Source organism: Jatropha curcas, chromosome 6 (assembly GCF_041381405.1).
Source record: "Jatropha curcas cultivar XTBG-Jc1 chromosome 6, XTBG_Jcur_1.0, whole genome shotgun sequence".
In the NCBI taxonomy this organism is placed as follows: Eukaryota; Viridiplantae; Streptophyta; class Magnoliopsida; order Malpighiales; family Euphorbiaceae; genus Jatropha; species Jatropha curcas.
In genome coordinates this window covers 4,354,788-4,375,969 of record NC_143156.1, presented here as the reverse complement: position 1 = coordinate 4,375,969, position 21,182 = coordinate 4,354,788, and the positions used below count along the sequence as shown (strand labels likewise).

The 21,182-nt window shown below is 32.8% G+C and overlaps 2 protein-coding genes across 5 annotated transcripts; both read right to left on the bottom strand.

Moving 5' to 3' along the window:
* Nucleotides 1–1,775: 1,775 nt before the first annotated feature.
* LOC105641431 (Haloacid dehalogenase-like hydrolase (HAD) superfamily protein) lies at nucleotides 1,776–4,818 on the bottom strand. Its single transcript, XM_089723564.1, has 4 exons — nucleotides 4,645–4,818; nucleotides 3,252–3,423; nucleotides 2,504–2,620; nucleotides 1,776–2,316 (listed from the first exon to the last, which is right to left on the bottom strand). Exons 1-4 carry the CDS (start codon nucleotides 4,758–4,760, stop codon nucleotides 2,149–2,151), a joined length of 573 nt encoding a protein of 190 aa, XP_089579690.1. The 5' UTR covers nucleotides 4,761–4,818; the 3' UTR covers nucleotides 1,776–2,148.
* A 1,066-nt stretch (nucleotides 4,819–5,884) lies between these two features.
* LOC105641429 (putative ubiquitin-like-specific protease 2A) lies at nucleotides 5,885–20,485 on the bottom strand. Of its 4 annotated transcripts, XM_089722724.1 has the most exons (19): nucleotides 20,141–20,485; nucleotides 18,686–18,772; nucleotides 18,513–18,599; nucleotides 18,239–18,420; nucleotides 17,957–18,047; nucleotides 17,799–17,848; nucleotides 17,114–17,311; nucleotides 16,959–17,034; nucleotides 16,336–16,444; nucleotides 15,623–15,697; nucleotides 14,503–14,634; nucleotides 12,834–13,034; nucleotides 12,685–12,740; nucleotides 12,487–12,580; nucleotides 11,157–11,247; nucleotides 10,354–10,473; nucleotides 7,582–7,732; nucleotides 7,313–7,449; nucleotides 5,885–6,621 (listed from the first exon to the last, which is right to left on the bottom strand). In XM_089722724.1, exons 1-19 carry the CDS (start codon nucleotides 20,319–20,321, stop codon nucleotides 6,103–6,105), a joined length of 2,637 nt encoding a protein of 878 aa, XP_089578850.1. In that variant the 5' UTR covers nucleotides 20,322–20,485; the 3' UTR covers nucleotides 5,885–6,102. The 4 variants fall into 4 exon arrangements, with proteins under 4 accessions (XP_089578850.1, XP_012081353.1, XP_012081354.1 ...); XM_012225963.4 differs by having other exon boundaries at nucleotides 7,313–7,732; XM_012225964.4 differs by having other exon boundaries at nucleotides 7,313–7,732; nucleotides 16,336–16,420.
* Between the last annotated feature and the right edge of the window lie 697 nt (nucleotides 20,486–21,182).

The window sequence follows — 21,182 nt, the reverse complement described above, 5'->3', positions numbered from 1 at the left end:
TATTGGCTTTTATATATATATTATTTGGTAATATATACATTTGATATTAGGATATATTGGATTTGAAGATGGGGTATTAGATACGACCTATCAGGCCTCTCAATATGTAAATAAAAACATGATTAGCTGGCTTATGTATAAAAAAAAAGAAAACATGATTAGTTAGCTCATACATAACTAATTGACATTTGATAATCGGTATTTGGTGGAAATAGTGTATTTTTTTATTTTTTATTTTTCATTTATTATGAGATCTAATAGTCGAAATAACATTATGGACTACGTAATAAAAATAATGTCTCTTAACTCACTAAATTAATGAAAACTATTATGACTACCTAAATGATTAAAAAGATAAATCAAAACACATCTGATTGGCTTATATATATATATATATATATATATATATATATATATATATATATATATATATATTATTTCATAATATATACATTTAATACGCTTTTATATATATTATTTGGTAATATATACATTTGATATTAGGATGTATTGGATTGGAAGATGGGGTATTAGATTTGGACTTGCAGTCCAAGAGCAGGTAAACATCGTGAGTTCTTCGACCAACATGATAATAATGATGCACATCTAATCTAAATTATCTAAAAGACCAGCAGATAGAGATCAAGTTGACTTGATTTAGCCAGAAGCAGAGTGTCTATATCACTACCTAAACTCTTTCAAATCGGATAGGATACGAGAGTACTCGTAAAAAAAAAAGGAGTTGACCTATCCCTTCGATCAATGCGTTGTCGGTAATTTCCAGTGAATTGCTGAATGTGAAAGAGAAGAAAGATACAAAATTGTCCTGGGAACCAACTGACGTGCAGATGAAACCAAGCCACCAACTTTTACCAGGACTTTTGTCTGGATCAGAAATGAAGAATAAAAAAAGACTCAGTTTTTTTTATTCTTTTCTAAATTGACTTGGAATAACCATACGGCTAGTACTAAATTTTATTTTTGTCTTTATTATGATTATTATTTTTTTAATTTATTGGACAAAATGTTAAGAAACGCATTAAAAATTGAATTGAAATCTCCCGAGAAGTGAAATGGGACGACGGTCTCTGTAAACTCCCAGTGGGAAATATATTTTACCTCTTTTGTCCCGGGAACCAACTCACATGCAGATGAAACCAAGCCACCAAGTTTTACCAGTCTTTTTTTATTCTTTTCTAAATTGACTTGGAATAGCCATATCGGCTAGTACTAAATTTTATTTTTGTCTTTAATATTATTATTTTTTTAATTTACTGGACAAAATGTTAAGAAACGCATTAAAAATTGAATTGAAATCTCCGGGCAAAATGGGATGACAGTCTTTGTAAACACTTAGTAGGAAACATTTTGCCTCTTTTATAGGCTTACCCAATGTAAATTCGAATTAATTAATCGAGTCAGTAAACTTCGGATACCGAATAATTAAAATAAAAAAAATTAAATTGGAGTCCATATACAAGGACATAATATATTCCATAAATATCAAGAACCATATGGTAATAAATTATATTTTTATTTTACAATTATTACTTTCATCTCATTTGAGAAATAAAAGAATCATCATAAACTAGGTGTAACTAGATTGAAACTAGGTGTAACCAGATTGATTGTGAAGAGTGAGAAGTCTTGAATTCGACTCTACTCGACCACAAAAATTTTCATCAATTTGATGAGCTGAGAAAAAATCCTTAACCCTATTTTATAATCTATCATGTTATTTTGATCCATTCACCTCTCAAAGAATAAAAAATAAATAAAACAGAAAATGATTTATCAGTAATTATATAAAGTCTGAAATATAATATAAATACAAAACAAATAGCATCCAATTGTAATTGGGGGCTACTATCAAAGCTTTACCCAACACCTCAAGCCTAGCGGTTGGATGCAAATCAGCTATCAGATATAAGCTCTCAGCCCCCTAGAGTCCGTTTAGTAAGTCATATGAAGTGTAATCAAATGCATACTGTAAACAAATGTATAGGGAGTATGGGGATACTATCTGGAAAAGAGAATGAGTGATATCAGATGAAAAAAGCAGGTATATTTGGTACAATAAATTCTGATATACAACGTAATATGGTTGAAAAAAGTCCTATACTTCCAATGTCTTAAATCTTTATTCTTTCAATCTTTCTCTTTCTTCTCAGATGAATTTTTTGAAAATTTCAGCCATTTTTGCTTGTTCTTCTCTGATGTAGTGACATTTTGAGTGAATTCTGTAAGCCCCTGTCTCAATGCTCCAAGATTGACCCCCTTACCAACTAGAATGCTCGTTACTCCCATTTTTGAAACCTGACATTCCAATTAGAAATACTTAAACAAGTAAACTCACTTCCCAAAACAAATAAAAATTCTTAGCATCTCACAGTAAATTTACGATATCTAAAGGTTAAACTCCTCAGGGAACTTTCTACTCATCAAGTAGATAGCAAAATACAAGAAATTCAATGAAAAGGAGCACAGAAAAGGCTATTTTTACCGTTTGGATGTTTCTGTCCTCATCATCAAAAAACAGCATTGAGTTGTAGGGTACACCAGTCCTTGAATGAATCCTCTGGAAATGTTCGGTCTTGTGAGTCCAACTGGAAAATATCTCCTGAATAATTAATGTGTCAGTCACTGTTGCAGCCACACAAAGGGGCAATTCAAAACCTGTTGCTTCTCATTAAAGCAAGTTCAGCCTATACCAAGGCTTGGTTCACCTAGGAATGAAGCCAATCATTACCATGACTCAAAATCAATCCAAAAAATTTGAATAGGTTCTTGAGATCACCAACTTAACAGGATTTGGAGGTCCATTGCTTCAGAAGAGGAAATTACAATGATTGTCAATCAAGTTTCCTTATCTTAAATATAGTTTGAACTTTGAACAAGCAGACGCTAGTAATCTCAAGTGATTCTAACATATTGAAACATTAGTGCTGTTACTTGGCATGTTATGCTATGCTTATATGAATATCTGATGCACTGCCACCCAAAGAATTCACACATTTCTGAGACACAAAGAGAAAGAAGGCAAGTAATTCAGGATACATTAGTTTACAACCTCCAGTTAGATGCCACATCTTTCTTGTTATCTCTGCTGGTATGCTCAAAAAAGTTAAAAAGCATATGACAACTTTTGGCATTTCATATGCAACAAAGAGTGGACACAAAAATAACACAATAGAATATTAGTAGGAAGACACAAGCAAAAATTAAGAATGAGAAACTTTCATGTTATTCACCTGAGCTGCAAACATCGATTTTATGCTCAACTTTTCAAGAAATGTCTTTGCAATATCCGGGGTTGGTGATCGTGAAGCAATAGCTACATCAATTCCCTTCTCTTTGAGTGCATATAATATGCCTTTAGCATGGGGATACAGAGATGGCATTTCACGTTTTGAGCGACATTCACTGTGAAGTTACAGGATCCAAATTGACATTAGATCTCTAAAATTAAATACGCATTTATGGACGGAGCAGAATATCATTATGATGGCAATCAAATCAAGCTTCAGATATATTTTTGATTGGGGAAAAACGATGCATGGCTCGACAATTAATCAATGACAATGCTATAAGATAATATATTTTTATATGCACGACATGCATGCACATCTTATATATATCCACATACATAGGCAGTTGATTTGCTTTAGTTAAGTGAATCAAAATCAATTAGTACTAATTAAAAGCAGCTGAGAATAAAACCTTTCCAACATGCAAAAGAAAGCACAAAGCAAAGGTCAAGGAAGCAGAAAAAAAAGAAAAAAAAGGAAAACCACGTATTCCTTTTGAAAAGCACACAAGACTGCAGTGTTTTAAAGCTTGATACTTGATGATTGAAACAAGCCAAACTATGAATTTCTGATAATCCAGTCATACGTATGCTAGGACTTTGTATGTCATTTATCCAATATATTCAATTTGAAAAGGAGGGAAGGAATTTTCACATTAATTGAATTTCTTTATAGGCCAATACTCTCAATCCTATTGACATGCAGCCTTAGTAGGGAGACTTCTAACAACTTAACATTTCTGCATTTTGTTACTCATCAAACTTGAATCTACAAACAAAACAACTAGATACTATCCCAGCATAAGGCAACATAAAGTAATCAAGAACCAAAGCCTTGGGAAATCAACAATCAGTTAATTCGGAAATTCAAAATCCAGAACTTGAAAATTTACATCGACACAAAGTCATGCTTTATTTAAGCTAAACAGCAGCAAGGAGACCAAAAAACTTCATATCCCTAAACCCCAATCTATTTGTCATTTTGCTTCCTGTTCCATGAGATTGAAACCAAACCAATATTTGCATTTCAGAAAGTTATGATATGTAAGCTATCAAGGGTTATTGCTAATTGAACAACTACAAATTACCCATAATCGAGTAGGATAAGATGAGATTCACCAAACCTATATTTGGCAAAACAAACAACCAACGTTTCAATGAACCACGTAAACAGAACCCACTACACAGAAACCAAAATATAAATATTCCCAATTCAAATTTCAATTATTAAGAAGCCTTTAGCACGTTAGAATGGTGCAAGTTGTAGTATCTGATTATTCAACTTTACTTTATAGAAGTAATTTGTGAAAAACACAAACTTGGCAGTGAGAGAGTACCAATAAAAAGGCCAGAGGGTGTAATCGAGATCGAAGACGACCAATCTGGGTAAGATTTGAAACATTCCTATTACCTGCAAGGCTTCGCTTTTCACCTTCTCCTCTCCCATGGCCATTTTCAGCTTTGATTGGCTTGTGTACGTCGGACGAAATGCAAGATTTTTTCAGCATCTCTCATTCGGGTTTATACTCTAATGATAAGCAAAACGACACGCCAATCTCACCTTTGATTGCCATGAATTTTTTATATTTTTTAATTCGAAATGAATTATATTTTAATATTAAAATATTATATATTCAATTATTATGAAAAATGATGATTTTATAATTAATAATCTAATAATTAATGTTTAAATATTTAATATTATAGATAATTCACGTTAGTTTAGACAAATTAAGATTAAGAGGCTATTTGTTTCGCAGCTTATTGAACATCTAACTTATTCAAATGATAAGAAATACTATACATTTATTTATCTATGCTAAATTAATAAATTACATATATAAATTTGCAAATCAAATTTTGTTCATTTATTTTTAGACCTGGTTCAATACAATAGATAATAAAAAAATAAAATTGTCCATACAATTATAAAATTACATTATACATCACTTATTAAATCATTCGGCTATCAATTCTTAATATCATTCAACTCAATAAAATAATGAAATTCATTTCAAATAAACATCATCTTCAAGAGTCATTATCTATCTTAAGAACAAATTTGCAATTACTTGTTTGATTAATGTACTATTATTAACGAGTAACAAAACATGAATTGATATAATTTAACTATGATATTAGTCATAATTTAGAAAATTAAAAAAATTTGGTAATATCATAATTTTGTAACTTAAAATTTTAAATATTTCAGAATGTCAATGTGTATTCTTTTTTTTTTTTTTTTTAAATTGTAGCCAATGTTTAACAAAATTGTAAAAATGAGATATTCTATTTTAATTTTTATGAATAAACAGCAATTGCAATCTGAAAAATAATATGATAAATCTTCAAAATTATATCTAAAAATGCCATCAAAATTTTTTTTTGTTGGATACAAGGGAGGGAGAGAGCCCCAAAAAAATGCCATCAAAATTTGAATTCTTCACTATACTTTTCCTTCTAAAAAATATTAAAAAAAATTAAAAATGAATAAAAAGATCAAGCAACCTAATTGTGTCAATCCAGGGATTGATCAGAACCTCGAAGGAAAATCATCAAAACAGTTCAAAAGGCAGATCATTCAAAAGGTTGACATTTCATTTTGCAAAAAGAATTCTTCAGTATCTCTGGGGTCATTTCCCCACTACAAAAAAACAAGCAACTTGTTTCCTCGCTTTTTCTATATCTTTCTATTCTATTTGCCGATCTATAAGCTAAATATTGTTCCTTTTCATAATATATACTTGGAAAATATTTGCTATTTACAGCAAGTTCCTTGTAGGCTCCTTACTAAGTTACCTTCCACTTTCTTGAGATGTCAGCTTTGAACTTTTCACAGCCAGTTCATCTGATTCTGCCACTAAATCTTTCTTGTCCATTGGCGCACTACTTTTTCTGACAATGTTTTTCCTTGACTCAAACTCTCCATCGGATTGGGCAGGATCATTTCCATTTTCCTCTTGGGAGTCATCAACAATATAAGTGGCAAGGTCCCCAGTTGCAGTTGAAGAAGATTCTTGTCTCTCAGTTTCAGTTGGATGACCAAAGCCCTCAAATTCTGGATGGGAAGGATCCTCATCTACCCCTATTTCCCAAGATTTCCTGGACCCACTGGTAGAGATTTCAGAACTTGAGGCATCATCAAAAAGTTCTTCAGCCTGCTGCAAATAACTCTGTGTCCAGGACGTTCTCAAGGATCTAAGATCTTCACCAATATATGAAGTTGGAGGTTCAGTCGCTGACTCAACAATATGGCAACAATCTTCTGTATCTGATGATGAATCAGAGATTTGCTCACAAACTTCTTCTGCCTCCTGTTCTCACAACATGCAAAAGTTCAATTAGTTTCGCATTTCAAATAAACCCAGGACAACATTCTACCTCCACTTCTGCCAAAAGGTTCAACCAGAAGGAATGATCATAAACAGTGAGACAATGTTTCATGATTTAAATTATAATTAGATCTCAGGAGAATGCATGCAGGGACAAAAATAAAAATAATGATTTTTTTTTTTTTTTTTTTTTTTTTTTTTTGTGGATAAGGAGATGAATGGATCCTGCTATTAACTTCTCTTAGCACTGTGAATCTGATGGGTTACGTCAGCATGCTTTCATTTGCAATACATGATAAGGTGAAGAAAGTTGTGGCTTGCAGTGCTTTGAACAATTGTCCGTTGATCACAATATACAGAGTCGACTAGAAACTTTAGCTGCCTAAAATAAAGTCGTATCGATTAATTTATTCATTTATTTTTTTGTTACAGTTTTAACTTTGGACTACGACTAGGTAAGCTAGTATACAATCGGCCTGCACGGCTAGACTGCAGAGAATGGTGGGATTGTAATGATCCTAGTTGAAAAGTATAGGATCAGGATCCCACATTAAGGAATAGGACTTTGGTGCGGAATTTATACTCAATTGATGCCTCCAACCTCTACAGTCAACGTGTTTTCCCAAGGTTCATATTAAATTACACCTTAATAAAAGACCAAAAAATTGTATACCTTTATTGGTGACATGAAATTTAAGCGAGATGCTCTCATCTGTGAGTAATTTCCGCGGGAAAATTTTCTTGTACTAGTTTCCGGCTCAAATGACTTCCTGGAATCCAATCCTGGTACTTCAACTTGTTGCCACCCCTCTGTCAGCAGAGATTTTGATGGAAGTGAAATCTCAATCCCCAGTTCATTATTAAGGCTTGAAGAATCAACCCTACACATTTCCAGTGAACAGCATCTCTCTGTTAGAAACTCTACCCCAGTTTCTTGCTCACCTGCAATGACAAACTGGGAGTGAGGATGTTTATCAGTGGATTCCACTTGAGAACATTTCTGAGTCTGCTCTTCAAGAATTTCACAAATTAACTTCTGGATATGTGCCCGTTTCAGAGAAGCCTCTGCAGGTAGAAACCAATTCCTATTAAGCTGCACATAGGTTAAAAAAAATCATGACTTGGTAAAATTATTTCACAGAGACAGAGAGAAAAATTGAGAAAGCATTGCCAAATATAAATACAACAGATGGTGACTATTGATCTAGTTAGGATATTGCATGAAAGTATTTGAAGCAATAATTTTCATCAAAAGGAATTTGCTATCAAAGTGAATAACTATATTGTTTCCTTCCGCGTAATCTGGTTTACCAAGATGAGGCTTTCAAGCACCATCTCACATCTGAAAATGATTGAGCTGAAGAGAAGGAACACAGTCAAAGCAAGAGGGTTTTAATTGACACAATCATGTGATCTCAATAAAGGTTTTACAGACCCTGCCTGATCATTGAATCAATAAAGGCAAAGAGTCAAGGGTCAAACGATAAACAAAGGTTGAACCGAAATTTTATTACATATCGTATAATAATTTACTATTAGTAACTTTAAATAAAAATCATATATGTGAATCAAAATAATCGAAAGTAGAAAAATTTACTGAAATAAAAAATATTATAATAAATAAAGGATAGCATTATTTAGAGAGTGCACCATCTTAATGTCAGAGCAAGAAATTTTTTATAATACCATGATGACTTAATTGCACTTAGCGAACTTAAACATACATTTAGCATTAAACAATACCAAAAATGATAAATTGATATTAAAATGAGTTGATAATATTGAAATAGTAGTTAATAAGCAAAATTTTTAAATAGAAGCACTTCACCATCTAGGCAAACAACAGAAATAATATGAAAAAATAAAAATAAAAAAACATTGGGAAATTTTAACAAACACTTCGTAAGCATATATATTCAACACCACAAAATAAATTTTCTTGCGCAAGAATATTATAACAGGAAGGCAACTGTCTCCAAAACAAAATTACAACTCAATAACATTTCAAATTCGAAAATATTGCGGCTAGGATTTAGGTAGAAAAACAAATTAAAATATAGAACTTAAACCTGTACAAACAAAGAAGTAAATTCTAAATCAGCAGTGTTTACAAATGTTCTTCTTGTTAAAACTCACCAGGTTGTTCAAGAGAGTTTTTAATGGTGAAAGATTGGTAAAACTCTTCAATGGCGCCCATATTCAACAATGCCTTTATACAGTGATGACCGTGGTGATGGTTATATGGTGAAGATGAACATTATTATGGGATCAGAATGGAAATATGGTATTTAAATAAAATATTTGACTAAAAATCAATTAAATAAATAAGATTTAGTATCCAAAATAATTCTAGAACAGGAAAAAAATTGTAGAGGGAAGAAGAGAGGAGTTAGGTTTTGAGAGAGAAAACATGAGATTTGTTGGGCAATTAAGTCATTAATGTGTCATAAAAAATTGCTTGCTCCGACGTAAAGATAATGCTATCTAGAAATAATACTACCTAAATAAATTTCACTATGATAATTTTTTTCAACAAATAAGTGAAATAAATATTATATTATAATATTCCAAATAAAGTAAATAGTCGAAAAGTTTTAAACAATTAATAAATATATCTATGCTAATAAATAATATAAGAGTGGTTTTTAATAGATTTGATACATGATAAATTTTATGAATCAGATACTTTTTAGCCTTATGAATGAGTGAGATCATTGAATAAAATCACATTTATAAACAAGAGTGAAACATTTAATTTGAGAAAAATAATATTCTATAAGATAAGAAGAAAATTTAAAATAAACTTATTGATAAATCATGACTACAGTTTTTGCTGGCAATGTTGAATAAGGAGTGATGTAAGAGTTAAGACAAAATGTAACTTTTAAATAATATTAATTTGTTCAAAGTAATTTAACACAACAAATTGCATATTCTGGCAGTTAACACTCAGGTGACATTCACCACAAACAATAAACATTTTGAAACAAATTTCAATTTATTAATGAGTTGCCAGCAAATAAACCAAACTCAGGTAGGCTCCTCTAAACCCACTAAACACAAAGGGGTGTTTGGCCAGTTGATGACTAAACCCAGTCAGTTCACTTAGTCAAAATTCCCGGTTTTGACCATTCTAGGTAAACGTCCAACCTGAATCAGAAATCTGACCAGCTCCCGAGTAATCCTATTGCATGGACTGGTCTAGTTCGAGTTTGAAGACCATGGATTTCAACTTCAAAGCCTTTTGAAGTGATTTCACTAGTTCACAGTATCATAGGAGGGTACTAGTCTGCCAAATTTTCATCTTGTTTTTATTCTCCAATCAATAAGACGACGCATCATTATCCACACCATAATTCTCTTTTCCCTCAAATTATAAAAGCTCAACAGTTGCACATACACATATCACAAGAGCCAATCTCCTCATCAATAATCACTAGGTCTCCCCTTCCATAACCCAGACAGTCCAAGACAAAGTAATGCCAGGATCACAGTTGTCACAAGTTAATGGAATTCCTAGATTAAATTACCTAGAACAAACAACATTCAGTTAAACAAGTCAAATTTAGATAGTCTTGTTACAGAATTTTATCACAAAGGTGATTTCTGGCTATAATGTTTTATCACCATCCAAGAAAACTGAAATCAGTATGCAATAAAAGAAAAAAAACCCTAAGCAAATCAAAAATAGGATAAAGAAATGAGATAACATACAAAGTTTGAGAATTCTGTTATCTTAAAAGGGCTGAAGTTGATAGGAGCTTCCTCAAGGAACAATTCAACATAGTGCAGCAAGAAGAGGCCACAGTCAAACGAATTTGCCTGCTGTGGCATCTGAAACAAAACCGTTGAAAAAAATTGAATTAGTATATCTTCTCAACTGTAGAAATCCCTGATTTATGCTTTTCTTGAAAATAGTATATTTAAGATAAAAAATTCAAAGCAAATTAGCAAGGACGCAGAAATTTGGAAATGCAAGCTCCAGACTTAAAAAATGTTAACCAATCTTAATTTTAACCCTTCTATTACCCAACGAAGCTAAAATATCTCCAACCCCATGAAGATTTGCAAGGAGCTCTTTTCCTTTTAGAACTCTGTTTTGCATAACTCACAGTATAAGTGAAATCCCCTGTATGTAATAGTTGTCACAGTGTCTTCACATGCCAAGCAATTATAGCCTAGTTTAAAATCTCTTATGCCATTCCATCACTTAAACATAGAAATGGAAAAGCTCATTTGATTTCAGCGTGAGAACTATTTAATTTGAGCTAAACCAAATAAAACCGCCATAATTCCATTTTCTGATTATTATCTCCAAATTATTCCTTTCCAAAAAAAAAATAAATAAATAAATTACTTCTCATTTGCTCTGTGGGAAATTAATCTTCCATCCAAAGCCTGAGAAATGGAAGAAAACATACAAAGAGTGTAAACTACAAAATTAAAACTCCACCGATTTTTATTTAAAAATCAATCAAGGCACTCATGATAAGTAACTTCACAAACTAAGGCAAAACCTCAAGTGGGACAAATCGTAAACGTGAGAACTTCAAAGATACATCATCCGGAGTGTCATTATGCCTCTCTTTCCACTCTTCGCACAGGTAACTGTCACGATATATAAAAACGAAGAATGTAAAACTCAAAGAAAAAAAAAATCAAACAACATCCTTTAAGACTACAAATTTAAACAAAAGCAAACAAATAAGAACAATCTTGAAATAAAATGTAAAAAATTCTCAAAATAGTTTAAATGATTAATGCAATTACAGTTTTCCTGTCCCACCAACTTTAGTTAGCACATTCAACATTTAAGTAGCATTTACGTTTGTTAATATTCACATTGGGACAACCTATTAAATATTAGAACAGATGTTAGTAAGTAAATTGCATTGGGGGAATTGCACAGGTAACAGTACAGTACAACAGGAGATAGGATTTGCGGTGGGAAGAAACAGCTCTCAAAATTCTGGGACCTATGCTGCCCTTTGCAATTGTGGAATGCCAATATTCACATTTGGTTAATAGATACGCAAATGGTTCACATTAATCTTTGGCTCAAAATTATCCAGAATTTGGTTTTTTAAATATGTCATGTTAGTATCATTTCCAGTTGCCCATATGCAGCCTTTTGCAATCATGGAATGGCAATATTCACATTTTAGTTAATTGGTTTGCAAATTGTTTGTATTCATTTGTCTTCAAACTTGTGCAAAATACAGATTTTTAAATGTTTCATGCCAGTATGATTTTACAGTTGCCCATACTGACATCCATTACAGTTCAGTACCCAAAAAGTTGATGAAATTATATTTGTGGCATATTAAGAGATGAAGTATTTCCATGCAGGATCTTTACAAACAACAGTTAGTTAGGCAAAGTGTTTGGGCACAGAAAAGAAGCCAAAGTTCTTTGGAATTTTGCTTTCTTTGTGGCCATATGGAGTTTTTGGATGGGAATGAATGCAATTATTTTCAAAAACAAGATCTGTTTTAATTTGCTATAGAACAAGGTGGTCGTTCTAGTTTCTCTGTGCTTATGCCTCAACAGCCTTAGGGGGCGATGACTGAGTGTTACTCAGCTTCATTGGAGAGAATCACATATTGTCTTGTGTTTATCATCCAATTATGTGTTGGAAATTATAAGGGTAGACTTTTCCTTCAAGTTGCTACCTTTGCTTACAAAATATTGTATCTGACTTTGGTATGCCCACTATTGGTAGCTAGCTTTACAGCATAAACTACTTTCAATTAAAGAAAGAAAAACACCATCTCAGCTCTTTAGGTCCACTAGTGCCAAGTTAATGAAAAGGCAACAAAATATTACTGCCACCATCAAGAATTTTACCTTTGAATAAGATTCTTTAGGCCCCTATGACTTCCTTTAATAGAATCCATGTGCAAGATGCATGGAACTCGAAGTGCCCTTTCACTTTCATCATCTGCAAGATTGTGAAGAAACGAAAAGGAATATGGAGATTAAGTGAAACTACCTAGAAAATGCATTAAAATCAGAAGTCAAAAGCTAAATCAAGTAAGTCCTTGCCTATAAAACAAGCCACATCACCCGGATGACAAACGACTATCAAACTCCAATGAAGACTGCAACCAACATCACATGTTGCATATAAGCAAAAAAGTAACATTAATATTTTCCTGTTCCCCAGCAAAATAAATGCAGAAGTATTTCCTCACCTATAGTTTACAGGAATGAAAATGTAATCCTTCTCAAAAAGGTTCACTTTCTTTGTCCATTTACGAACTCGTTGAAATGCTGCCCTACCCTCACAGGCACTACGTGGGTCCTTGTCAAAGTCAGCAAGCTTCCGAAAGAAAAAACTATTGAAGAAGTGGAACCTATGCTGGTCTTCCGGTTGAATTTTATTCTTTAAATATCTGACAGTAGAACATTATCAATAGATCTAGTAAATATCTAATAGTTCCCATAACCCAAACAAAGCAAATTATTGGCCTCTGCTATAAAGCCCCTTATAACAAATAGACTGAAAAGTGAAAACAACAATTTGACAACATTGTAATCATACTTGAAACTGGTCAGGAAAGAAAATGAACTGAAACCACTAATTGTTTTCCAGGTATTAAGATTATTTGTCAGAATAGTAATTCAACTGTGAATAATTGTCTATTTCCTCCATTTAATGCTGTCTAATTGGCCCATGATAAATGGGTACAAATGCTTGCAATCAGTTTACCCAAATAAGCACAAGAAAGAAATGCATAAAAGAATTGATTTTTATTTAAGTTTTTCATTCACATCAAATAAATTATAGATCTCTTTGAGTTAGGAGAACTAATCAACTGTAAATGGATGAGCCAAAATTAGCCACCAAACCTGTCAACCTGAACTTAGATCGAATTGCTTCCATTAGTCTTTTCAGTTCAAATTATCTGAAAAATCAGTAGCAAGAAAAGAGTTGGAGAGAGATGCCTGGCCAAGATCACCCCTAAGATGTCAGGCCCTAAAAGATGGAGATAAGAACATATGTCAACCTACAAACAACCTCAATAGTTGTAAGATCCTAGCTTGAATTAGCACCTTGGGAAAGTTTCCAAGCATTTTTCCAAAGAAATATGAGTTGCACATATTAAGACAAGTTTAAAAGCAGAAAAGATGTTCTAACTCTGAGCATGGGGTTCAATGTTGATTCAGGATAATTTGCCAATTCAAAGATTAAGGCCCTATTAGGCAACAACTTTTCATGTAGCTTTTAGTGTTTTAAATAAGTCAAAGCACTGTTTTTATTATTTATAATGTTTGGTAGCAAAGCGTTAATAATAGTGTTTAGAGTTTGAGGGAACTTTACTCCCTTTAACGTTTGATGAAATGCTAGTTAAACAGCTGACAGTTACTAAAACAGCTATCAGCTATTAAAACAGTTAATTTTGCCCAACAGGTCCTAAGACACCAACACAAAGCAAGCAAATTATCTGAACTTATAAATCTAGACAGCAGATCATCCTTGAAACCAGTGATCCTTGTACAGCTTCTCATGATTTCTGCATACTTAATAGATTATTTCCAAATTCTATAAACTCTTATGAGCCTAGACAGTAACTTGTAAACTAAACTGTCATCCAATTTAAGACCAAAATTATGAAAAGAATCTCTCCCAGAGATGAACTTCATCAAGAGAGAAATAATTGAAGTACACAGAAGAGACAGGTAAACAACAGAGTATCAATCCCTTCATCTCAAGATATTGCTTCATGACTGTTCTTAATCCTTATATATAAGATTTCAAGAATGAAACAATGCTACAACACATAGGCAATCTGAAAAATGAATTTTTCTAACATGCCCCAGATATTTTCCGATTCTTATTGACATTTTGCTTAAACTTACTTTATGTAGAAGTCGATTATGGTATCGTTGATGAATGTCTCAGGCCGCAGAAGTTCCATGTCTCTCTTACTAATTGAAACAGCATCAGGATCCCCTCTTGGATAAACAACTTCTTCAAAAGTCTCATCAAGACTGAAAAAGAAAAACTTAAATCAAGATGAATCATTGAATGGAAAGCAAGTACAATTAAGTGCGAAAGGGAAGAAAATTATATGATCAGAAACTTTGTGAACGGGAATTCAAGCACAAAGCATGATTGTAAAAAAGATCAATAATAAAACAGTTATACTAATCTACAACTTAAACAGCACAACCTGGCAAGATTAGCAATATGACTCCACACAAATTACTGAGCCAGAACATGTTATTTCCAAATTAAAATATCAAAGTTCTGAAATCAATACAAGCATTCAGCATAAATGTTGAATCTACAAGATTATTATATATTTTTATTGATCTTAATATATCAAGATTCAAAGGAAAATAATAATCATCAGAAAATGATAATTGTTTGAAAATGTTGTGTGCAAATTTAGTTTTCTTGCGGAGTCATTTTGCTCAATTTGTGAAAGAAAGATCATTGTAGCACAGTAGCAGCAGCCAAGTCGGTCTGATTCTACTACACAGTACCTACAACCAATCCCAGCATTCAAAACTCCGATCTCATTATTTAACACCCGGGTTAGAACAATCACAATAACATGGCAGCAAATGCAGCTTCCATGCTTCGAGCATATTAAGGCCTCTAAGTATCGCTCTCACCTGTAAAGACTTGATCAAAGTTCACTAAATTTTTTTCGGACTATGAAGGCGATATTGTTTACTTCTCCTACTCTAAATAGACTATCGTCTACTTTTTTTCACTCTAACAGGAGCCTATTTAGAGAGTGAACCACAAATAACTTTACCAAATAAATGGTGCCCACAACTAGAACTTTACATTTAACTAAAAAACATAAAAGGGAGAAAAAGGTCAGAAATAACATAAGCATTCATCGCAATCCATCAGAACCAAATACTACAAAGATCAAGAAAGAAATCAAACTAATCATGTTGATAATCCTCGTGAGGGTTTTAGCTCGAAAAGGAGAAAAAAAGGGAATATATTCTTTTAACTTACATATAGAGATGAGGCTTTGGGATGCTCATGTTTTTGGACCCTAAAAAGGCATCACCATCTGTTTCCTGATCAGTGCTGTAGCAAAGGAGTAAAAGATAAGTAATTGAAAAAGCAAGCCGTGCCAAGAAAAAGAGAGGGGTGCCATTACAGAAGTGAAATTGTAGTTAACAGTTCCAACTACAAGCCAAAAAACACAAAATTGGCAATGCTTGTATTGAGGTTTTTGAAATCCATGGAATTAAAGAAAAAAACATGGGTTTTTAATTCCATGGATTTGTACAATCCCTCTTGTTTAGTATAGAAATTAAACCTGTGGATTTGCTGAGTACTTTTGTAAATAAAAACTCATTCATTAAAAATGAGGGATTTGGGAAAGTCCCACCTCCCCCATGAGATATCAAAAATCCTCAAGATAAGGGATCATGGTGAATGAGGGATCTGAACAATCTAATAGGTCTTGCCCTGTTGTTGTTGTGCCAAATGAGGGATTTATATCAAATCCATAGATTGTTCAAAATCTCTCATCCGAAAGCCCTCAAACCGAACATAACTAAAGAATAATAAAATTACAAGTTACACAATCAGAAAAGATTGAGTTAACAGTCATGTAGCACAAAAACAGCATATCAATTTATTAAGAAATTTTATCTTTGCGTCAATACACACATGTAGACATATATTGGTGATTGTAAGCAATAATATCTAACACTCACTCAAAAATAACATTCCAGATATCTCTATATTTGGAATCCAATGATTTGATTGCTTCCTGTCCTTCAAACCAATCAGGATCATAAACTGAAAATTTCAATTTGTCAATCCCTGCATGCATTTAGGGGAAAAATATATTATTTGATCTCTACTCATTGAAAAGAATTTTTAATATGATCCTACTTTTCTTCATGGAATTTATCCAATAAAATAATATTTGAGTACAAGCAAGAAGAACAAAAAAATGACTATTTCTCATATTAGCAAAAGGATTTTAAGAATCATCAATGTTTGCTTTTCTGTACCTAAGAGGCAGGTGAAAGAAAAAGACACAATGAAGAGATTTTTGGTACAGCTGATAAAATGGTATAATGCAGATTTTGGTATAAGTGAAATTACTTGGCATCAGACCAGCAGAATGATTATACGTTGGTGCAAGTAGTGAACAATACAGAATTTCAAAAAGTACTCCCCAGCATTTAGAGGTGCAAGACCCCTAATCAACAAAAAGGAAAATTAAGAACAGAGAGTGCATTTTATGCTGCTTTCTTGCAATGATTTAATTTTTAATCCATCAATATATATCACATAGCCCAATAGTACTAGTTAGCAGAAATGTACAAACCTGGAATTTCATTTGCAGTTCCAGATCCTTTAGAAACCTTTGATTTAAGACTAAGATTAAGCATAGCAGTCTCAACCTGCATCCATTGTATATGAGAAATTCAATAGACAAATTACAAGTGAATAATGAAAAGAGTAAAAACTGGGGACACTCACCCTCCCCCACCATTCAGACTCAATGCTCATAATATCACCAATGGCCCATTTAGCTTTAAAAGATCCTTTGGCCCCATTTACAGTAGAACCCTCAACACTGATGCAGCTGCTTGAGAAAGTTAAACGAGACTCTGTACAATATATGTCATCATATAGGATAAAATCGGGGAAGATAACAACTGCATTATTTAAAATATCCTGCAAATGGGAAAAGATAATGCTTGAGGAAGATTTCAAAAGAAAAGTACAGAAATTTAGGCATACAATTACTTAGACAAATTCCTAATGATTACCCTAATTTATCTCAAGCTGAATGATTATTCCTATATTCCAAGGATAAGAATATTCTTACACTAAGCATCATCACTCTTTATCCTTATGCTTCACTTATTTAATCCATAATTTATAAATAAATTGAGACACTCATAGGCAGAGTGGCAGATTCAATCTGCACCACATCAATGCTCCTTTAATACATAGAATTTTGTGTATTCTCCTTCATGCACATTTATTAATCAAAAAGTATTTTGAAATTCTTACAGACCCAACCATTTGTAATAACATCTTCAGGAAACTATCAATACCAAATATAAATATATGTAAATATAAAAACAAAACTGAAACAATTACTCGTTTAGAAAAAAAATTTCAAACAGTTCAAAAAAAAAAAAAAAATAACACTTACAATCTTATGCCCAACAGAACAACATTCTGGCACTAGATCTTTGGATGGAACTGAAACAGTGCAGAGGTTTTAAGTAACATCATAGATTAATATGCTACTCGGAGAAGAAAATGCAGAATAAGCTTGCAGGTAAATTATAAAAAATGGGGAGAGCAAACCTTCTTTCTCTCCAAGAGTAGAGACGGAAATCGATGAAGAACTCATTTCACTTTTTTCATCATCGTCATCTAAAATCATATCCACTGTTTTCTGCAATAATTTGATTGAACACAAATTATTCAAATAAGAAGAGTGCATCAGCAAAAGACTAAATATCAGGTTTCAGTATGCCAATCAAGTGTTTGGATGCAAACTAAATTTCGCCCGTCAATATGGATTCTCACTCTGAGGTAACTCAATTTAGAAAGAGATTTATAGTAATTGGGCTAGAATAAGCATACTTCATCATTTGAAGAACTGGATGGCACATGTGCATCCAAACAACATATCTCCTTAACATCACCATCTTCTTGTACCATGCACATAGGAAGTGAAATGGAAGGTTTATGAGAATTGCCTAAATCATTAGCATCAATATCTATCAATTCATTGACAACTTCCTCGCTTAGAGTCTTCATCCCTCCTGCAGTCGTTGCATGACGAACATAATATAACACTGAAATTTCATATTTGTTTGACCAAACATAAACAAACTTAAGTGATATTGTTACTCACGTCCTGAGTCAACATCAATTGGTCCATCATCAAGAACAATAGGTTCATTGCCTCTTTCCTTTTCTTGAGCCCTGGCACATCCTGGCACTTCATTGCGTGACGTACATAATATAACACTGAGATTCATAATTATTTGGGAAAACATAATAAACTTGAGTGATATTGTTACTCACGTCCTGAGTCAGCATCAATTGGTCCACCGTCAACAACAATAGGCTCACTTCCTCTTTCCTTTTCTTGAGCCCTGGAACATCCTGCAACTACATTTTAAAATAAAGAAAAAAGTTTGGCAAAATACACTCTTAAATAATATAGCAACAGCAAAAACAAAGCAATGATACTGACATCTATAACATTAAAATGCATAAACAGAAGAGGAGGAAATATAGTTCAGCCAGCCACAGTTCAGCTTATTTTTGTTTTTGTTTTGTTGATCATATTCAACCAATTTCAGCATTAAATTTTCTGATTCATCATGAGTGAAATAAAATTCTTTATGTTCTCAAGAATTTCAGAAACAAACAACTAACTAAATCATCAGCATCATTTTAGTAGAAACTGAAAAATATAAGACAAAATTAATACGGTTTCAAACTTATTCTAATAAAGAGAAGAAAAAAAAAAAGCCAAATGGTTGGAAGTGGCTTAGCAGAGTAGTCCTTCGACCAAGATAACCCAATGTCCCATCACATAAAAGAACTAGACACTAGAAATTCTTGGAAAAAAAAAAAAGAATAAAACAAGTCCCAGCGAGAACTAAAGTGTCACACAAAAAGACTACAAGAGGGACTTGTCAATTTTTTGTATTATTTTTACATATGATTGGACTGGAAAAGAATGAAACGCCTTCAATTCATAATGAAATCCCTAGTTTCCACATTTTCTGACTCACCAGATATTTAGTGTTAACTACAGAGGGGGGGGTGGATTCTAAAAAGAAAGCATCAACAACAACTGAAACCCACACAAATAATTCAAATTAGGTAGGTTTATTTTAATGCTTGTTCTCTCTGAAAACCCAAGGGTGAAATTCTGACATAAAAATCAGCCAGCAGTTAAAGGCTAAACAAGTACATTTCATCGATTAAGAGCCCATTTGGCATCATGATTGAAATTGCATTTCCAGAAAAGCACCACTTTAGATGTTGTAACGGTTCATAGGTTGTTTAGCTGTTTTGTAACTTTTATGCCAAGCAAATGTGAAATTCACCTTAACGATAAACTTCGATAAACTCTTATTAACAGTTTCAACGAGTAAGACTGGTTGACAATATACAGATAAACTACAATTATTATACCTACTTAGTATAATGCGTGAAAGCTGCCTATCACCTAACCGCAATACCGGAAAGCACAGTCTCCTCCACATTCATACGCATGCAAGGGCAATTCATCAACCATACGCACATACATACAAGACAACACTTTAAACTGCAACGCCAATGGCAACAGCTGCATTTCCCTTACCTTACCCAAATTTTTTCATCACCAAAATCAATTGCATTAATAGTACATTCAACATCACTCCATTCAGCAAATTTAGGGTTCCAAAAATTGTTTTAAAAAAAATAAACAAAATATAAAAAAAAAAAAAAAATACTTGAAAATAACGGAAAATTAGAACTTACAGAATCCGAGAAACTTATATTTGGTGATCGGAGAAGACAAGTCACACTTTCTCTTCTTAGAGTTTCCAAATTTCCCGAGTAATTTCTCCGACATCTTCTCAACTTTCTCGTCATCTTCATTGAAATCAAACACGCTGTATCGCTCGCTTGAACTCACACCTAAACTGGGAGTGCGAGTCATGACTCGCTCAATCTCACACGTCCGAGTCCCAATTCAACGCGAAAACAAGACAATGAAGCGACGATGATTGGCTTTAATGTTTCTTAATAATTTAATTGTATTACGGACTGTGTGTTTAAGAAGATTCGCATGGCCGTTCGTTAGGGAGCTGTAGGGGTTTTTCCATTTTCTTTTTTCAAATAAGAAAAATTGACAAATGGATTATAGAAGGAAAGTCAACGCTCGGTCAATGGGCCCAGTAAGTGGATGACATAAGTAGCTATTTTTATTTATTTTTTATTTAATAAAGGGATTTGACGTTCCCGAACCGGTGGTCCGGATGATTTAGAATCATTGATTTGATTCCAGTTTGGTTTTGGTTCGAAAACCGAAATTATAAAACCATTTTTGTAGGTTTTTTTTTAATTTTTTAATTTTATTGCATCATGGATAGTAATTACAAGTATAGTATTGACAATAACAAACTAAATTAATTTAACAAAAACTTGTAAAATTTATTTGTAAAATTTATTTAAGAGTTATATAAAAAAAATGAATCAGTGCGGTTTCAAACAGAAACCGTCATTCTGGCCTTAAAAATTTGAGAAATTGGAAGTAAACTACAGGCATATAATTAAGTTATACTTTAAAAGTAGAAACTGTTAATTTCGATTCAATTATGGTCTGATTCTAGTTTGAAACCAGAACCCTAAGTCATGCTTAGGAGTTGTCCTTGTAAATGGACCTTGGTTTCAGGGTTCGGATCATTGGGTTTATGGATTCGGATTCTGACAAATTGTTCAGAATTTTAATTGCAGGGCCACTAGTAAATGTCAGATATAGGTTATAACGGTTAAAGAATTTGAATTCCTAATTTGCAAA